The 20,579-nt window shown below is 32.9% G+C and overlaps 1 protein-coding gene across 4 annotated transcripts in view; it reads right to left on the bottom strand.

Annotated features, from left to right (window-relative positions):
• Positions 1 to 20,579, bottom strand: part of PHIP (pleckstrin homology domain interacting protein) — a 134,746-nt gene that overhangs the window by 17,690 nt on the left and 96,477 nt on the right. For all 4 annotated transcript variants that reach the window (XM_032409412.1, XM_032409409.1, XM_032409410.1 and 1 more), the window contains exons 24-35: positions 19,016 to 19,135; positions 17,175 to 17,282; positions 16,494 to 16,618; positions 16,281 to 16,363; positions 12,637 to 12,748; positions 12,201 to 12,262; positions 9,731 to 9,886; positions 8,111 to 8,231; positions 5,270 to 5,395; positions 2,265 to 2,334; positions 1,869 to 1,919; positions 1,453 to 1,602 (exon numbers count right to left, since the gene is read on the bottom strand). In XM_032409412.1, coding sequence (XP_032265303.1) covers positions 1,453 to 1,602; positions 1,869 to 1,919; positions 2,265 to 2,334; positions 5,270 to 5,395; positions 8,111 to 8,231; positions 9,731 to 9,886; positions 12,201 to 12,262; positions 12,637 to 12,748; positions 16,281 to 16,363; positions 16,494 to 16,618; positions 17,175 to 17,282; positions 19,016 to 19,135 — 1,284 coding nt within the window. The remainder of the gene's footprint in view (positions 1 to 1,452; positions 1,603 to 1,868; positions 1,920 to 2,264; positions 2,335 to 5,269; positions 5,396 to 8,110; positions 8,232 to 9,730; positions 9,887 to 12,200; positions 12,263 to 12,636; positions 12,749 to 16,280; positions 16,364 to 16,493; positions 16,619 to 17,174; positions 17,283 to 19,015; positions 19,136 to 20,579) is intronic.

Here is a 20,579-nt window from a genome sequence, read left to right as displayed (position 1 = left end):
TTGGGGGAGAGGGTGCTAATATTTCCATTTGTTGTGTTTGTTGTTGTATATATGATGGATCACTCCCTTATACAGTTTGCGATTTTTTTTTTCATTATTAATTAATCTGTGGTTAGGGACTGGTTTTTTCTCCCTCTGATGAATTTCTACACACTAGGGTAGTGTAAATTTGGGCTCTAAATCCTTGCATAGTGCGAGCTTAGGGAGACTCCTCTCCTGACACCAGAGCACCAGACAGATACTTTTCCTCATGGAGGGAATTATACTATTGTTTTCATTGAGGGTGAAATCTTTCAACAGTCCTGGTGGGATCTCAGTTCCAATTTCCCTCCTCACCTTGGCTTATATGGCTTTTTCTCTCTACATAGTGCTATACTTGTGCCTCTAGAGAATCTAAACATCAAAGCTTTTATCTAGCTTCTTTTCTGTGGAAAAGTCTAGGAACACAAACATCTGCAAGCACTGGATAAACTATAACGTTTTCTAATATACATAGTTAGGTTCACAAGAAACAAAGGGAAATCCACAGGTTCCAAAAACAAAGAGAATTGAAAACCAGAGTACTGTAGCATTAGCTCAGTTCTTCTATGAGTTTTTTGGAGCATAGGGTTCAAATTAGCCCAGTTTATAACGTTGCTGGAATTAAAAACTTACCTTTTACATTCAAGATTCCACATTTCTTGATTTTTAAATGACAAAAAGGCCATTTTATGATATATATCTACTGATGAAATTTCTCTATTTTCATCATTGCAAGTTACAACACATACAGAAAAAACAGTAACAAAGTTAGAGGATACCACATCTGGGTCATGATCTCTTACAAAATATTTCATTTTCATTTTCATTTGAAACCACGAATATTATCTAAACTGTACAACCTTTAATAACTGACTAAAGGAATAAAAAAAATCACTTTAAGCTATATTTGGATTGCCAAGATTGCATGCAAAAATACTAAAATCAGATTCACTCAATCTTCCTACCATGAATTCCATAAATATAATAATGTTACCTTGCATTTGTATATACTGCTATAGTTTAAAAACTATTTTAATGTATTCTCATTCCATCCATAACCCTGTAGGGAGGTTAGGTAGGTATTATTATTGTTTCCTAAATAACTGCCATAATAAATTCTTAAGAGTTTGTGTGGGAAATTATAAAAAAAAATTTAGATCAGAAAACTAAATGACCTGCTCAAGTTGTACAACTGGTAAGAGGGAGAGCTAGAATCATAACCCAATTCTTTGTGGAGTCTTAGTTTGGGCTTCCTTCTGTTTTAAATGCCACTACTCGACTTAGATGCTCCATATAACCAAATAGATGACAAGATGTATTTAATAATGAAGAAATGATAATCATAAGAAATAACAACTTAAATGGCTAATTGTCATGTGTGAGATATCTAGCAAACTGACAGGTAAAGAAAGTATTTCCAAAAATACTTACTGGGTATTCAAGGAGATCTACTGGCTGGCGGAAAGGCTCAGAATCTTCACATTGAAATATGAGATTTAACAATTCTTGACATTGTTTCTTCCACGCTTGAATATCATAAGATTGAGCTCTGTTACGTAATCTTCTTCTAGGTTGATGGTCCTAAAATGAAAATTTTCAAATATATTAATAACATTTATACAGTAAAATTTGTATTTTTAATGCAGTCTGATATAATTAGGTCATATAAAGTAATTTAAATAATAGAAAATATTATTCACCTAGTTCTGAAAACCATGCATTTTGTGATGGAAACTGATTTGGAAGTAATACTTAATCTGTCTTTAAAAATACAAAGAGTTAAAAAAATGCTTTTAATACATTTTAATTCATATAAAATACTTCTGCTAAAACAAAAAGTATCTTACTTTTCTTTTTCGGGTAGAAGTTCCTGGCACATCAGCATCTTTCTCTTCTTCCTTTGAAGTAAGAATTTATCAGATTTGTTAAACATTCTAGATTATACTCTAACTTAGAGTTTATAGAGTCTATCACAGCTGTTTATATGCCAATTATTACTTTTACACTTTCGAAAACCCATAATGTATATGCTGGAACACTTTACTGATTCATTAGAAAGTCCCCCCACAATGTTTTTAATAACTGTAACAAGAAAATTCTGGACCACTTTTTTGAAACTATAGCATTAGCCAAAAATAATTTTCATAACAGCATTTATCTGAAAACTACTATGTGTTAATTTCTTTTTACATATAGAAAAAGACCAACATAGTCTGAATGATGAAATATGAAATATGAAATACCTCAGAGTCAGACAAAACTTTCTTCTTCATTGAATTGTACAGTGGAATTAAGTTGTAACAAGTCTGATCCCTAAACAACAAGGCAATGTTAGTTAGTATACAAGATTAGAGTCATGAGACTTTTTTTTTTCCTTTAAATCTGTTACCAAAACAAGATTTTAAGATAAAGCTTGAAGCTGAAGGCTTTCTTCATTGGTTGACTCCAAAACTCTATGCCCACCCACCTGCCCCTACCCCTCCACCCTATGTGGAGCTTCCAATCTGGTCTATTTCATTACATGAAACCCAATTCTCACCTCCTAGTCTTTGTTCAGATCACTGTTGTTTGGCGGACACCTTCTTCCATTCCTCAGTACACAAGGGAAAGCTATTACATGTCCTGTCAGAATTCTAATTCCTTCTTTTCATTCTTAAATATTTAGTCATTCCCTAAAATTTTGTCCTTTAGTCATCTTCCCTTGTCACTACAGTTTTTGTCCTGATAATCATATATATCTGCAGTTTATCTGTGTAAATGAATTCCAAATTCCTATGATTTGGTCAGACTCTTCTGAGATTCCATCATCTAAAATTTCACATATCTAAACCTTATTTTCACTTCCCTCTCCTATTTTCAACAGCATTACTATTCTCACAGTAATGCATGGGTTTTCACTATTCCTTCCCTTGCCTCCTATTAACCCAATCACTGGCCAAGTTCTGTGATTCTACCTTCAAAATCTCTTGGCCTCTGCCTTTCTCATTTCCATAAACTAATCCCTCATCACCTCTTAGTTGGTTAGATGTAGCAATCAATCTGCTATTTATGTCTTTTTTGTCTCTTCTCTATCAGTTAAGATTAGAAATGCATTCAAGGCCCTCCATGATCTGGCTCAAACTTGTGCTTATACAATTGTATCCCTATTACTTCTGCTCATGTACTCTCTACTTCATCTGATTTAAATTGCTTAATTCCCTTAATAACCTTTTACTTTCCTACCTCATGCCACTCCTTATCCTTAGAATGGCTTTCCTTCCATCTAACTTCTCCTAAATACTGTAACTGTAATGGCTTTCCTTCCATCTAACTTCTCCTAAATACTGTAACAAGAAAATGCTGGACCACTTTTTTGAAACTATAGCATTAGCCAAAAATAATTTTCATAACAGCATTTATCTGAAAACTACTATGTGTTAATTTCTTTTTACATATAGAAAAAGACCAACATAGTCTGAATGATGAAATATGAAATATGAAATACCTCAGAGTCAGACAAAACTTTCTTCTGTCTAAATTCTCCTAAATTCTCCTAAATCTATCAATTTCTACCTTGTCCATAACAACCTAACACACTTCTCCCCGTACCTAAAACTCCACTGTCACAAATTTTCATACAGACTCTCTTGTTAGTCTTTCCTTGTATTATAGTTACTTAAAAAATTTATCTATGAAATTGTACTAAGAGGGTAAATATACATTTCTAGCTCAAGTATCTCTCACATCACCTGTTTATACACATAACCTGATTATATACCTTACTGCTTGAAATTTGGCAAAATAACTCAGTTAAAAAATAGAAAAATCAAAATTTCAAGCTATACCTAACGTGAAATTTACTGTCAGCTAAAAATGTATAAACATTTGTTATGTACCTCTAAGAAATGCCAGGGATTTTTAGATATATATAATATCAACGCTTTAAATACTAATCTATTCTAACAACGTATTTCAAAATAACATTTGAAAGAAATACATTTTTATAGACTATCCCAAATATAAAAATAATTGTTTCATCTAAATTATTTCACTGAAGTGTGAATTTATATATCATGTGATTCTATTAATTCCTGTCTCTTTGGAAAAAGAAACATACATATATATATATAATACAAAATTATACACTAAACTTTATAATAAAAATATTATAAGCCATTATAATTAAGTTATATAAACAATCTTCCAAGGATAACTAATTCTTAATTACCAATTTTATGGGGGGGGAGGAGCGCAAGTATAATAAAAATAGCCCCCAAACCATCTGGAAGGCAACAGGTTTTTTTAGAGAATAAGGTAGAGAGTAGAATATAACATTTACTGTACTAATTTTCTTTGGTGTTTTCTTATATTGAAATCACCTATATTCCTTAGCAAAAAAAACCCTAACACCACAAAAACGGGCCCTATGATTATTCTAAGTAATGAGAATGAAGCTGGAGATGTTTTTTAAAGAGCCTCAATAATCCCTGCATGTGAAAATGAAAGCTGACAACAGCTGAGTATTTAAATTATAAAATATATTCTTTCTTTACTGGAAAAAATCATCCAATATAAATAACCTTAATATGAACTCAAGAGCAGTATTTTATACAAAACAGGAGTCATTCCTCTGGTTTCAGTTTAGAAGGCTCAATTCATTCTACGGCTATATAGAATTCTTAAGGTAAAAAATAAAAGTGTTGCTCCCTTAAATAGCTATAGTTATCATTCTTGGTATGAGATCAATGAATGAGGAAGTAAACCTGACTTTTAAGAAGAATCTTGAAAGTTAAATTTAGTTTCTGGTTGGACTATTTAAATACTTTTTTACAAACTTGTCAGGGGCAATATAATGTTAAGATGAGAAATTCTTAGATGGAAGACACTCATGTACTGTGAAAATTAAACATGTAAACCTCTAAAACTGTTTCCTTAACTGTTAATTACAGATAGCGGTATCTCCTAACTGTAATGATTATTTGGCTTAGAAGAACTACTTTAGGTAAAACATTACATGTTCTATACATGCTTACCCTCATTACTATTGTCCAACAGTTGGATTTAGAGAAGGATCCATTTTTTAAATGTTAACTGTGGAACACAACTGTAACACAACTTTTATGATGTTTAGACAGACATTATATGCTTCCTATTTTGAATGGAACTAGTTTACAGCACAGCATGTGACACATATAAAAATAACTGCATTTTACATTTTTACATTTTACATCTTAAAATACTGACAATTAAGTGTGGAAAAACAACTCACTTTATAAAATGTAGAAGAAGATCAGTCACAAACTTAGCAGATTTCACAATAGGGCTTCCAGGCTCATTAAATGTCCGTGTATTATGCTCTATGTATCTAACTTCCCACATGAGGGAAGAAACTCGCCTTAAACAAACAAAACACAAAAGTCTTAACCTCATTATATTTAAAAATATTTGTGCACAATTTAAAACCAAGGCATTCTAACTTTTCAATTACAGTCTTATCCAATTACAAAACTCACAACTTTAAAATATAAGAAAATAATATAATCTCATTTGTGTTAGGGTAAATAAAAGAGGAGCAACATTGTGTATTTGCATAGAAAATGTCGCACCAGATTAGACACACTAGATTATTAATAGTGCCTTCTTTTCTTTCTGAAAGTAAAGAAAAATCCAAAGACAACTTCTAGAATATCATCCAATATGTGGTCCAGTCCTACTTAAAATACTCAGAAAATATTACTGATATTGATGTGTGAACAGAAATACAATTGTATGTGGGGGCGCCTGGGTGGCTCAGTTGTTAAGCATCTGCCTTCAGCTCGGGTCATGATCCCAGGGTCCTGGGATCGAGCCCCGCATCGGGCTCCCTGCTCAGTGGGAAGCCTGCTTCTCCCTCTCCCACTCCCCCTGCTTGTGTTCCCTCTCTCGCTGTGTCTCTCTGTGTCAAATAAATAAAATCTTAAAAAAAAAAAAAAAGAAATACAATTATATGTGATTTAAAAAATATATACAATTATGGATACAGAAGCATACACACAAGGTTCATTTATTCTAACAGAATCACAGGCATCTTCAGGGTACCCTATAGAACTGTAAAATAAGGTTTTAGAGTAATGCCAAGCAGGGCAAAATGATTAGTAATAGTTTAACAAAAGACAGAACCAGAAGTATCAAAGAAGAAAACCGTTTTAAACTGCAAGAAATCTGAAGCCAATGAGTAAAGGAGAAACAAAAAAGGTTGAAACAGTGGAAAAAGCAAATGAAGGCATAATTTTATTAAATAAGAACAAAAACTGGGTCTATATTATCAGGTTCAAAAATAGGCAGTTTCTAATTTATGTAAGGATTGTGTTCTCAGATTTTCTTATACTGGCTACTAAGCTAAGCTAATGCCAAAAAAGCCTGTTTAAGTTGTAATGTACCCTGAAATATAATACACCTTAGCAGTTACCATATTGAGCAGTATTTCTATGAGAAAGTATATTTACAACAATAGTGGGAGATGTCAGAAGCTTTTCTTTGTAGCTGTAGTCCAACAATTACTGTACAATAACAACTCTATCTCCCCATAATTCTCCCCTATCTTGTTCCACCTCTGAAGCACTAAGTCCAATTCCTAAGGCTTAGCAATTTAGGGGTCTAGGGAAAAGGAAGGATGTAGCTAAAAATTTCTTCTCCATTTTCTCTTAAACTTCTAACATCAGGTGTTGAAGAAGATTTAAAGAAGTGTACTATGAAGGTAAGATGGCTGGGAGGCACATATCATAGTGATTTCCTCCTCATCTCTATGCTTTTGACAAATATCAATAAAGGAACAGCAGAAACACCTAACCAAGATCAGAAAAATCTTTAGAACCTGAAATTTAACATCTTAGTTTTCTTTATTCCAGTGGTTCTCAATGATTCTGGGTGGGTGATTCTACCTCATATTTGGCAATGCTTAAAGACATTTTTCCTTTTTACAACTAAGGACTGCTATTGGCACCTCAAGGGTAGAGGCAAGGAAACAGCCCCTCACAATGAAGAATTTTCCAGCCCCAAATATCAGTAATGCTTTTGTTGAGAAACCCTGCCTTACTAAGTTAAGGAACAATAAATGGTGTTTTCAGTGCCAGGCACATAAAGTACCAAATTAGATTTATAATTTAAGTAAAAAAGAACAAAACACCAGAGGCACATTTTATATTAAAAAATACAAAATATGAATAAAAGTTTCCCTAAGTTAAAATGAATAATATAATGTAAAGAACAGGCCATAAGAAGAAATTTTTTAATGCAATTATTTTAATTAAAATGTTGTGGGGTGCCTGGCTGGCTCAGTTGGTTAAGCATCTGGCTCTAGATTTTGGCTTACGTCATGATCTCAGGGTTGTGAGATAGAGCCCCAAGATTCTCTCTCTCCCCCTCTCCCCAACCCCCCACCACTCTCGCTCTCTAAAAACAAACAAAATGCTGTCAGTCTTCTAAGCAAAAGTCATGAAAACTGAAAGTATGATTTCATTATGTGAAAGCTATAGACTTAAATTTTTTCTGTAAAGACATTCCAGGCAGTAAAACTACAATGCCTATCCAAGATTAGAACTCAATGTTTACTGAAATTGTTAACTAGATGCAAATTAATTGAAATTAGCTCTTTTTTAACTCTGTATTTCAAGCTAACCTACAACTATGAAAAATATCCTGAATTCCCAATTTCAAGTATATATAAGCTAAATATAAGCAAAATAAAAAAAATACGCAACTTTTTAAAATACTGTTCTATGAAAAAAATCCATGAAAAAATATTTCAATGTGATGTCTAGGAGAAAACGAGATACTCTGGGTTGCTTTATAAATTACAGTGTGAAGACAGTGAGCACCAACTCGTATTAGCAACTAGAAAAAACTGCATCAATGAATCATGTTCCAAATCTAGAGACCAGCAGCATCAGCATCCCAGGGAACTTGTTAGGAATGCAGAATCCTCAGGTCCTACTAAAATTACTGAACCCCAAACTGCATTAAAAAAAAAAAAAAAAATCCCCAGGTGATTTGTATGCACAGTAAAGTTTGAGAAACACTCAAGGATCATTTAGTTTTCTTTTGGTAGTGGCTACAGCAAATGGGTTCTAACCTGTAAAACCTGTTTTCCAGTCTTTGTTTAATTGTACTTAAATCCGTCGGATATGCCACTACAGTGCAATACATGGGATAGGCTTGTAGATCCACAGGGGCCACAAATGCTGAAGCAATATCTAGAATAAAAAAATTAGTTTATATGTTTATTTTTTATTGTTTAAAATACTTCACAGACAATTCTGCTTGAATTAAGACAAATTCTGATCCACATAACCATTAGACTGCCATTGTCTTTTCATAGTAAATACATATAGTTTAGCTAGCCTAATATAGTCTCATTGCTTATTATGTCTACATTTACACTGCAAAATTCTAGGGATATTTGTTATTCAGATCCCTTAGAAGACAACAAATGACAGACAATATATAAATCTGACCTATTAAGTACACACACATTTCTATACTTAAAACCTGGCCATTCCTGAATTTGTAGGTTTTTGACAGTCATTCTTTCAGTAACACTGTAATAACACATTCCATTCAAATGTAACCTTTCTCAAAACTTATCACCTTATCTTAACAACTTAATTCTGTGAAATATCACGCAAGCACTCAGAGGAAGAAACAGATCCAGAAGTCTTTGACTCAATGTCAATGACCAAATGGCACAGAGTCAACTGGTAAAAATCTAAAACCTGGCAAAGATTACTAATTTTTTTTTACTCATTCACATACAGTATAAGACAACTTCCTATGCTAAAATACTACTAAAATTGTTTAAGATATCTGTGATACTCGGGGCGCCTGGGTGGCTCAGTCGTTAAGCGTCTGCCTTCGGCTCAGGTCGTGATCCCAGGGTCCTGGGATCGAGACCCGCGTCGGGCTCCCTGCTCGGCGGGAAGCCTGCTTCTCCCTCTGCCACTCCCCCTGCTTGTGTTCCCTCTCTCGCTTTGTCTCTCTCTTCAAATAAATAAATAAAAATCTTAAAAAAAAAAAAAAGGTATCTGTGATACTCTTTAAATAAAGTGTTGCCTTATTAAAAAAAGACTTCAGATGAAAATATATCCAAAATGTGTCTCCAGTGTCACCTCTAACTTTCCTCTTTTAAGCTTTATTCCTTATTGATAGGGGGGTTGCTACAAACCACCACACTAGTTTACAGTTGTTTTGGAAGCCCAGAATTCAGATAATCAAAGTTTTGTGGTCACTGTGTTTTTGTTTTTTTTAATGAGACAAAGCGGTTCAGTATTCTCTTCCTTCCCCTTACAAGTATTCCCTTGGATATATATGCATATAGTTAAGGGGAGAACTGGTACAGCTATCCATATAATTATAATTCATCTTTCAACCCTCCTCTCCCAATTCACATCATGTCAGCTTACCTATGTTAAAAGATTTCAAATTGGGTTCTGGAGGATCCAGATTTTTCACAGGTACCCATGGCATTTCTGAGGGCCCTCACTCTAAAATTCAGCTAGAGCAACTCCATTTTTAACTGTTCTAGATACCCAAGTCCTATGTAAGGTCTCATTTAAAAAAAAAGACAGAAATTCCACTTAAAAATGTTTGACCACTGACATGATATTGTGAAAAAAAATTTCATTGAATAACATTTTTCCTTTCCTTTGCTTTCTGCCAGTTTTTTCTATATTCGTGTGTTACTATTATTATTTACCCAGTGTCATCAACTGGTTTATTCCTGCAACAATTCTTTCACATTCTTCATCCCTGGGATTGGAACCCCATTCTCCATCAAGAGGTTTATAGATCAATGATCTGCATTCAACGTCAGTTAAAGGAACACTAGTACCTAGTTCTTCAGGAAATACAGCTGAAATACACAGAAAGAAAAGCAGATTTAGTGAAAATATGTGATTTTTGCTAATATTTTAGGTTAGGTTTAGAAAGTAGAGTTGACATCAAAAAAACTAAAGTATAATTCTATAAAGATTTGATAAGTATATTCTGTATTTTCATTAAAGAAATGTATGTTTCAAGGATCAGTAAAATGTTTTTTAAAACATTAGTTTTATAAATAATTCCCTAGATAAGCATGTAATTACTTCTCCAAAATTATATCTGACAACTTGCTCAACTATCAGTTTCAGGTAAAGGACAAAGTATTTCTATAAATGATGCTTAATCTGTAAGTTTTCTGAATCATTTCATGATATAATCTCCATATTTATTTTAATAATACACAAGGTGAAACTGAACTAAAGTGGTGTTTCCCATAAATACTCCAAAGTCTTAACTTTTTTTTAACGTACAACAGAGAGAATTATGAATATTAACAGATGATTCATAGGTTTATTGCTTTTAAATTATGAAGGTATGCTTTCTGCATACATTAGGAGGTGATGGTGACATAAAACCTACAAATCTGCCAAGTAACATTTCCTTTGAAGTAGATTTCATCAGAGAAACATTGGGGAAATATGCTATTTGTATACAAAATTCTTCCTCCTCATACAATGTAATTAAACTCCAGGGATGCACATGTGTATGTATCCAGACAGAACAAAAACAACAAAAATCACCCCCTTCACAAACGGATATATTTAGGTAGGAAACAAATAGTATATTAATGCCATTAATTCATTTCAAGAAATACCCTAAGCAATACAACACTGACTAGGTTCATTTCTCTCATATATAGTAGTCCAATGTGACTACAACCTCAAACTTACAAAAAGAAGAGAAATAATATAAAAAGATAAGCCATGTAACACCATTCCAAGTTGTTCAAGATATTTTATAGTTTTGGGACACCAGGGTGGCTCAGTCGGTTAAGCATCTGCCTTTAGCTCGAGTCACGATCCCAGGGTGCTGGGATCGAGTCAAGCATCAGGCTCTGCTTCTCCCTCTGCCGCCACTACCCCTGCTTGTGCGCTCTCGCTTTCTCACAAATAAAAGATCTTAATTAAAAAAAAGATATTTTATAGTTTCAAACAGCTCTAATTTAGCAGTGAGATGAAAAATATGTTATCGGTATTAAATTTTCAAAGTGATAATTTCTAGGAAGAACTAGTCTTAGATAATATTAATATGTCCTTTTTCTCATTTCTAAGGTTTACCTGATTGGATTTAACTTTTCCAAGTTATCTTTTCTCTTTTTAGAATACAGTACTAGTGAGCAACTCCATTATAAATGATTATTTCTATTATGTCACAAGATCTTTTTCCTTTTTGTTTTTTAAATCTTTATTCTTACCTGACGGGAACAGTGATATGTTATAGAAAAAAAAATACAGAATAATGTAAAAGATAAATTGTAGAAGTCCTTATATTCCCATTCTTTATAGGTAATCATTATTAATATTCTGGAATATATATCCTTTTAAATCCTTTCATGCATATGCAATTGTGTGGGCTGTATTTTTTAAAAAATAGAAACAAAAATGGGCACTACAGTCTGTAGGCTTCAGCCACACTGGCCTTTTCTTAATTCTAGGAAGTTGTCTTACTGCCTAAGGCTAACTCCCAAGTCCTAAGGCAATGTATCAGGCCATATGCAAGAAGACAGTTATTATTAGCAGTAGTAAACTACCTACTCATGGAGGCCCTTATGTGTCAGGCTCTATAATAAGCACTTTATGCACATGATGTCATTTAATCCTTCCAGAAGCCCTGTAAGGTATTAGAGTTTACAGAATTTCAAAGGTTGAAGTCCTAAAAAAATCTGAAGTTTTGAGTCTTTTAAGGAACTTGCCAAGATGACATAGATAGAAGGCAGTGATAGGGTATGAATCTATGTCGCACTCAAAAGGTTGAACTCTTAATATTATGTTTTATATTTAAGTGTTCTGCTGAAGTTAACAATTAAAAAAAAATCTCTGCTCCCAAGTGCTTACCTTCTGGGAGTGAACAATTAGCAAAACATTTTCGTATTTTGCTGTTAACTAATTTCAGTCTTCCCTGTTAGACTATAAATTCCAAGTGGGCAAAGATTATGTCTATCTTGTTCACTGCTATGCCTTCCCTACCTCCAATCCAAGGTAAATAACAGGTGTGCAATAAATAACTGTTGAATGAATATTTTCTATATGATCTTCACAACAATCCTATGCAGTAGCAAGTCAGCAAATCAGATTCCTTATTTAAGAAATTAATTTTTTAACACAAAAAGCCCAACATACACTTACCGTTATTAGGAATAAGCTCCATATCCCAGGGACTCATCTTTTCTGTGTCTCCATTGTCCCAGCTTAAAGGAAGGAAAATCTCTATGTTAAAAAATCTAAATATTGTGTTAGAAGTTTCAAATTACATTATAAAAATAACTGCTTCAAGTGTTTAAAAGAAGTGTCTTTGTCACTTTATTAATAGATGGGGAAAACATTAAAAGTAACTCAAGCTGGGGGTGCCTGGTTGGCTCAGTTGGTTAAATGTCCGACTCTTGATTTCGGCTCAGGTCATGATCTCAAGGTTGTGAGATTGAGCCCTGCGTCAGGCTCCGCACTGGGCCTGGAGCCTGCTTAAGATTCTCTCTCCCCCTCTCCCTCTGCCCTCCCCGTCCCTCCCTAAAAAAAAAAAAAAGGTAACTCAAGCTGAACTAAAATTCAACAAATACTCCCTTACCAAACATTATAGCACTGAAACAAACTATCAGGGTACTCAGGCTGAAGAGGTTCCTGGCTTTCAATTGTTCCAAACCACCAAGCATCATCTATGACTGATCTGAAACGGTCACCTAGACAAGAATAAAAGCCATCTCATTATTCTGAAATGTATTGCTGCTGTTGTTACTCCTTTCTCCCAAAGTATACCTTTACAATAATTAAACCACCTGTATAATTTCAGAAAACATACAAAAAGTGACCCATACACTCCAAAATAAGTAAATAAAATTGGCAATATTGAGGAAAAAAGTTATTTAATAAACATACCAGTGTGACCTACCAGTTTCCAGTACCATTTCTTACATTTTATTAGGGTCAGGAAAAATTCACTCTTAGGTTAAGCATTTTTACCAATCTAGAATTTTAAATTCACCATTAGGATTATGCCCAAACTCTTCATTCAAATAAAAGCATGGTTTAGATAATTTATGCCCAACAAGTATTTATAGTCTATATTTCATTTCTTGCTTTCTATAGGCAAGTTCCTCCAACAATCAAGACTCTAGCCTAGAAACAATAAAAAGAAAACATCCAACCTGCCTTCCTTCATGTCAATCACCCTGAAGTTATAACACTCATTTATAAACTCACTTTCTTTTCTATAAAAATAAGAAAGTAACAAAAGAAAAACAACTAATCTTTGTAAAATAGCACTCCCTGTGTTCCTTTCCTTACCCGATTGCATTCAGCTACTATCCTCCCACTAAAACTATTTTCCCCAAAGACCCTAATAAACTATCTTCTCAGCTTCCCTCCTTGTCATATGAAAACTGTAAATCACTCTCTTCCTTCTGCCACTCTTTCCTCTTCCTTGGCTTTCACAATATGGAGTGGTTTTTCTCCTGGCAAGCATAGGTTAGGGTCTGAAAGACTTGAGTTCAAATAACTTATCTGTGTGATTTTGAACAAATTAATTATTTTAGAACTCATCTGAATAAGTTTCATTTTCAAACCCATAAAGAGAAAAGTATTTGTTTATACTCTCATTTTTTACCAAAAAGATTTAAAAGTTTATAGAGACATATAGCATAAAATGAATTAAAAATTTTAAAAAGAAAAAAATTTAATGACAAAAAGGGAAGTTGGGAGCCAGGAGTAAGTTAATTAAAGAACACAACTACATGTTGTTGAGTTATATTTAACTTTGAATGGGTATGCATTGGGGCCCAAATTTAGACTCAAGCATTCTAACAGCCAATGTTAAGAGGGAAACATGATCTATTACCAGACAGAGTCTCTAATTGCTCTTCAGATGCATATTAGTGACACTGAACTTAGTGAGAAGCTACCATATAATTAAACAACAGCATTCTTGACACCACCACAACCTTAAACGTAAGGATGAGTTTCAAAGAGCTATTTTTTATGATCCTACATACACTAATGACATTATGCTAAAGAGGAAGAACTGGATAATGTATGTGTAACCACAATGAACAATACTATAGAAAGATAACAATGAAAATAAGCAGGGAATAAGTACACCATTCGGAGTAAGCTTTAAACATTTCTAAACATTTTAAATGGCTATCAGTAGGTAGATGTCTATTTCCTCAGAAATAAAAGACCAAGTAGTACTAACTTTAGAAGAAATTATTAATCTATAAATTTAGGGAGGAAAAAAAAGTTATGATCCAGATGAGAGAATTCCAATGTACATCCACCATTTGAAATATCTCTCTGATATGTCTAATGCTTGCCATATTTCTTTACTTAGTTGTTACCAACTCCTTTCTGGAATATTCGTGGATTCTGATTGCTAATAATTGTTCTGCAATTTATTGGCAGATGCATGTCTTTAAAAAAATAAAATTTTTCAGTAACACATGCAAGTAATTTAAAAACCAAGTGTACCAAAGGCTTATAATCAAAACCAAGAAAAACATCTTTAACTCTTGTAACTATTTCTTCTTGAATTTAGATTTCTAAATGATGGGTACAAAACTATTTCTTCACTCATCAATTTTAGACATTAAATATTGACCTCTCTATATAATTGTATGTAATTATGTGTATTTTATTTAATCTATATCATTTTTATTATAACTATGTAAATATTGTTGCTACAGAGCCAAATAGTACCCATTTCCCTTCTATAATTTTGTGTAACTGCTTCACTTTTTTTTTTGTGATTGGTTTTCCTCTGGATTTACTATTAAGTCTTCCCACATGCTCTAACAGCTTAAACTATAAAACATTCTTCAACATAATTTCCAACAAAGTCAGACACATTAGGTAATTCATCAGTTCCATTTTCTTTCTTTCCTGAAGACTTTGCTCTTGGAGGACAACATCTTTTGAACTGGTCATTTTACAGACTTGCTAGACAGATGCTATCCCTGAGACTTCTACTGACTATTACTGGGAATTCATTTTGGCTCTTCCCTATTCTGGATTTCCTGTCTCCTGAAGGGATTCCATGTCTTTCCCTTCCTTGCTTCATTCCCTTATTTGATAGAACACATCTTTCAAAGCTTCCAGAAAAATGGTGTAATGGAATTTATATGGAATGTAAATTCTTTTAGATAACTTCCATGTCTCTAATTTTAACTTGCATTTCTCTAAATCTTCTTTTTAGAGCACACATTTAAATTTCTAAGTTTACCAAGACCAAACAAGATATATCACCATGCCAATGCCTTCCAATGGCATTGGAGGAGAGATGGACTGGCATATCAACTGATGTGCTTTTTCAAACCAAATATGCCATATATGTACCACAGTCCACTCCAAATTGACAAAGAGTGGCCGTGCTTGAAAATTAAAAAAAAAAAAAAAAACAAAACTAATGAATTGCACATCCATGTGAACATAAATTATTGCATCTTAAATGCCTGGAAACTTTTAATTATTTTAAAGTTTGAGTATTGATTACAATATTAAGTTTAAAGATTATAACAGATTAAACCAATTAAAGAAAAATGCCAGTTCAGCTTTGGTCCCAGTCCAAATTATTAAACATTTTGAATTGGAAGAGGTCTTTTGCTTCAAGTGTGAATTATTATATTTTTAAATGAAAATTTAATTCAACACATAAAACAGCTAAAGGATTAGCTATAAACAATCTTGTAACAGTTACCAAATCTAAGAGAGAAAATGTTTAGAATTTCAGCATCAAGGAGATTAAAAGGACAATTGACCCTTGAACAGTACAGGTTTGAACTGTGTAGGTCCACTTATACATGGATTTTTTTTTTTGATACAGTACAATATTATAAATGCATTTTTTCTTATGATTTCTTAACATTTTCTTTTCTCTAGCTTACTTTATTATTGTAAGAATACTTACACAAAACACATGTTAATTGACTGTGTATGTCATCAGTAAGGCTTCTGGTCAAGAGCAGGCTATTAGTAGTTAACTCTGAGGAATTAAAAGTTATACAGATTTTCGACTATGCAGGGGGCTCAGCACTCCTAATCCTTACATTGTTCAAGGGTCAACTGTATTTTAAATACCTGACACTGTATCTTCTTACTTTGCTATTAACATTCCCACAATGGCAAGAAGATTTCTCTGATTATCTTTTTTCTGAATCATTAAAAATAGTAAATCACTCATTAGATTAAAAAAAAAAAATGTCTTCTAAATAAATTACCCACCTATGTTCCACCGCCTATATTTTGCATCATCAAATTGTTGTCTCAAGACGAGAAAATCTATAACATCAGGCATATCGTGGTATCTAATTACAAACAGAAACAAACTGATTAGGTCACATACCTAAAAATATCTAAAAGAGGTTAAAATTTATCTGAATCTTGAAAAACAGTGTACAATACTAAGAAACCACTGCCTCTTTCAATAGTCCTTACTTCATGGTAAATGATCCGCCTGTCAGTTTCCCAGTATCAGGATCTAGAAAAGCAAGTTTAAGGCAGCAAAGGGTAGGCAATCCCACTTCATACTTTATGCCAACTATTTTCATCAGTTCTTGTTCCTGAGAAAGAAACAGAAAATAAACTGTCTTCACAAAATAAATCACAAAATAAACTGATAAACATAATCAAAACATTTCTCCATTTCAATCTTGACCTAGGTGGTGATTATTCTGTGCATGCAAAAATTTGTTGACCTGTGTACTGAAGAAGAATTTGTGCACTTTATAGTTAACAAATTATATCTCAATAAAAACTTTTTAAAAAAGGGAGAAAATTACTGAAATAGAAGTTTTCCAATATAGTTCCAAAGACCTCTACATAATTTTGAACTCTGGCTGATAAATCTAAAAATACTTATTTACAAATATGAAGTTTACCTTGGACATCAGTGTTAATTTTCACTATAATTACACTTCGTACCCAACTTATAAACTATTGGAGTACATAAATTCAATCTTGTGTTTCTTTGAAAATTAAATAACTCTTACTCTCCAGGATTGCTTCAATTAAAAAAACGTATCTTCATGAAATAGTTTCTTACAGTGAAAAGAGTAACATTCAATACAGCTTTCTACCTCATCTAAAACTGCACCTTTTAAGTAATAAACACCATACCCGTAGTTCCATTTTATGCCACGGCTGTTTTTTGGGATTGATACTGTAAATCTTATTTTTCCGGGCCATTTCAACATAAGCTTCATGTCCCTGCCGGAAGTAATAAACCTAAAAAGTAAATAAAGTCACAATTTTAAGCCCTGAATGTTTCCTTTAACCCAAGAAAGATGTAAGGTATCAGCTAAAACTGCAAAGACAGAATTTAATATCCTTTCAAAAGAAATTCTAGTATTTTGATAGTTTTTCCTTCTTTGCCTCAAGTCGTCCTAATTGCCACTTAATCATAAAGTGTTCCAAATAACATTACTTTGGTTATACACTAAGAAGATAAAATGAGCAGTTTTTTTGTTTGTTTCACTGTTTTATTTTTGGATTCAAAATAAGCTGACCTATGCTGTAAAACAAAGTAAGTTGTAACTAGGAGTCATGATCAGTTTATTATTCACATATTTTGGTAGCAAGTGGTCTGTACATATGCAGTAAACTCTGAAATGAAAAATGTATTTTTACATATATTTTATCCTTATAAAGAGAGCAAGGTATATATTTATGCCTTCATTTTATAAAGTTCAGATTTAAATGACACCCGACTACCATCCTGGTATCTACTGGCACTTGACATAGTAGTCTGATACCAAGTATTCTTCCCACTACAAAAAAAATAGTGGAGCTTGTTAAAAAATGTTATTAAAATTTTTTAAAATGCGATTAAGTTCTTAGTAACATTCTGGGATATCCATTATTCTACATACTTTTATTCTATTCATTAATATCACTATTGCTCCAGTTTGAAATTTCATACAAAGGAATAATGCTGAATAATGAACCTGTTTAAGCACCAACAATTGAAAAGACAACTTAAACATTTTGAAAGAAAATTATTCAGTAAGAATTTAGACACTTTCTAGTTATCTTGAAATATATTAAATTTAATCAAGCACCTTCTTGATGCTCAAAGACCTGTTAGGCTCTATCTTTGTACTAAATTATGACAATGTAGAAATGTCCTGCGCTCTTCAAGTCTTAAGTAGGGTGCCTAAATAAATTTTTTCTCAGACTGCTCTTTAGAGTTACTCCTGCATTAAAATGTTTTTGTTTCCTTTTTTTACTGTCAACTGTCACTTGCCACTTTCTATTGCTATTAGTGTGGTTTGCTAAAGAAGCTCATATTGTACTTCCTAATTTATTACTGCCAATACTAGATACCAGATGACTCTGCTTCTTAACACTTACGCATAAAATAGAAGACATAAACACTGGACCAGGAAATTTTGATCTAAGATCTTATATTTTCATTTCAAATTCATAAGTACATAGTCCAAAATGATGACCAATCATATTTTCTTAAAAATGAAATATTTTTGATTCTAATGAATTTTTAAAAAGATCTAAATTATAAGCATTGTATTTAAATGAAAACATGAAATAAAATTAGTTTTATATAAAAATATTTTATTTTATATAAAATAAAATGCTGAATTACATTTTTCCTTTAACATGTTATGTATTTAAGCCTTAAGCTAAGAAAAATATACTTTTAGAAAGAAAAAGAAAATTGGCAATAGAATCCTCTTATTAAAAAAAATACTAGTTTTTAAAATGCCAATAAAATTTCCATTCTCTTACAATATTTAGTTTTGCTGTTGCAATATTTAAAGTGGCAAGTGGCCTCAAAAAAGATCAGAGCTTTCCTCCTACTTATACCTTTTCCATACACAGCTACAAACATCTAAAATGAGATACTTTATGCAACTACTATTTTCTACAGTTTCAAGAGCTATTTTAAAAAGCTTAAAGATACTTCAAAGAAACAAAGACTGTTCTTAAAAGTTTAAAAATACCTCATCACCCATCTGTGGCACAAATGGACATCTTCGGGGAATAGTATCTGTAATCCATGTTGAAGGTAACCATTCTTCTAATGTCAAACCATTCTCTGTTAGTTCTCCCACAGCCAATCTCTAAGAGTTTAGAACATTATAAAGTAATATTATCACAAAAGCAATCATCTCTCAATATGTCCTTTAAATACCGATAGGGGTGCCTGGGTGGTGGAGTCGGTTAAGCATCTGACTCTTGGTTTTGGCTCAGGACATGATCTCAGGGTCCTGAGATCGAGGCCCAATGTCAGGCTTCATGCTCAGTGTGGAGTCTGCTTAAGACCCTCTCTCCCTCTGCCCCTCCCCGCTGTGCTTTCTTGCTCTCTCAAACAAATAAATAAGTAAACCTTTAAAAAAATAAAATAACTATAAAGGTAATTAAATAAAAGGGGAAGGAGATCTTTGAACAAAAATATATATTGAGTATCAAAAAACCTTATTTTGGGGCACCTGGGTGGCTCAAGTCAGTTAGGTGTCTGCCTTCAGCTCAGGTCATGATCTCAGGGTCCTGGGATTGAGCCCTGCATCGGGCTCCCTGCTCAGCGGGGAGTCTGTATCTCCCTTTCCCTCTCTCTCAAATAAATAAATAAATAAATAAATAAAATCTTTAAAAATTTTTTTAAATTTAAAAAAACTTATTTTTTTATGGCAGCAGTGGCAGTATAGTTATTCAATCTCTCCAAATCACTGCATAAAAAAAGAACTAGATAAACCAAAACCTTACAGACAACATTCAGAACAAGTCTAGGTAAACAAGATATTCCCATAAACCCCAAAGTATAAGCTCTGTGTAATCTCCCTCTCAAAATCCTATCAGTTTAATCAATATTTGTAACAAACCAAGACATATTCAAGTTTTTTCTTTTTCCTTTTTTAAAATCATAGTCATGGTGTGTTAGTAAGATATAAGTAAGATATTTTCATATGGGCTGAGTAGTGGAAAATGCAGAAGGCTAATTGTTTCAGTGGGCTGGGCATTATACAAAGCCCAGGAGTATTTTCTTCCCTTTTTGAAGTAGCCATTTCACACTTGGCTCATTAGTTTCTAGAAAAAATATTTCTATCAGATTTTTTTTTCAAACAAAATGTCACCAAGCCAGGTCCCTTACCTTTTTTTTTTTTTTTAAGTGAGCGCTATAACTGATGTGGGGCTTGAACTCATAACCCTGAGATCAAGAGTCACATGCTCTACGGACTGAGCCAGCCAGGTGCCCCCAGGTCCCTTATTTTAACTTCTGTGGCTAAATATAAAAATAGATCTCTGAGAAGAAGCTTTTTTAACTTTGCCCGCAAGTGGCCATTATTGTCTGGATATTACCTTAGATTTAGGAAAAATGGACTTTCTAAGAGCCCTTGAAACCTAATATTATTCGTAAGTAGAGAAATTTCATGCAATTGACTAAAAATGTTTTAGTTCAGTGTTTGTACATTAAGACTTCTAAATTTTATTCTCTTGTATTTTTTTTTAAAAAGAAGGTAGTTATTGTGACTTAACACAAGTTCACTAAAGGAAATAACATCATAA

The sequence above is a fragment of the Phoca vitulina genome, unplaced genomic scaffold, assembly GCF_004348235.1.
Source record: "Phoca vitulina isolate PV1807 unplaced genomic scaffold, GSC_HSeal_1.0 scaffold11, whole genome shotgun sequence".
In the NCBI taxonomy this organism is placed as follows: domain Eukaryota; kingdom Metazoa; phylum Chordata; class Mammalia; order Carnivora; family Phocidae; genus Phoca; species Phoca vitulina.
Note: the sequence above shows the minus strand (reverse complement) of the source record. Positions and strands in the feature narration are given on the sequence as shown.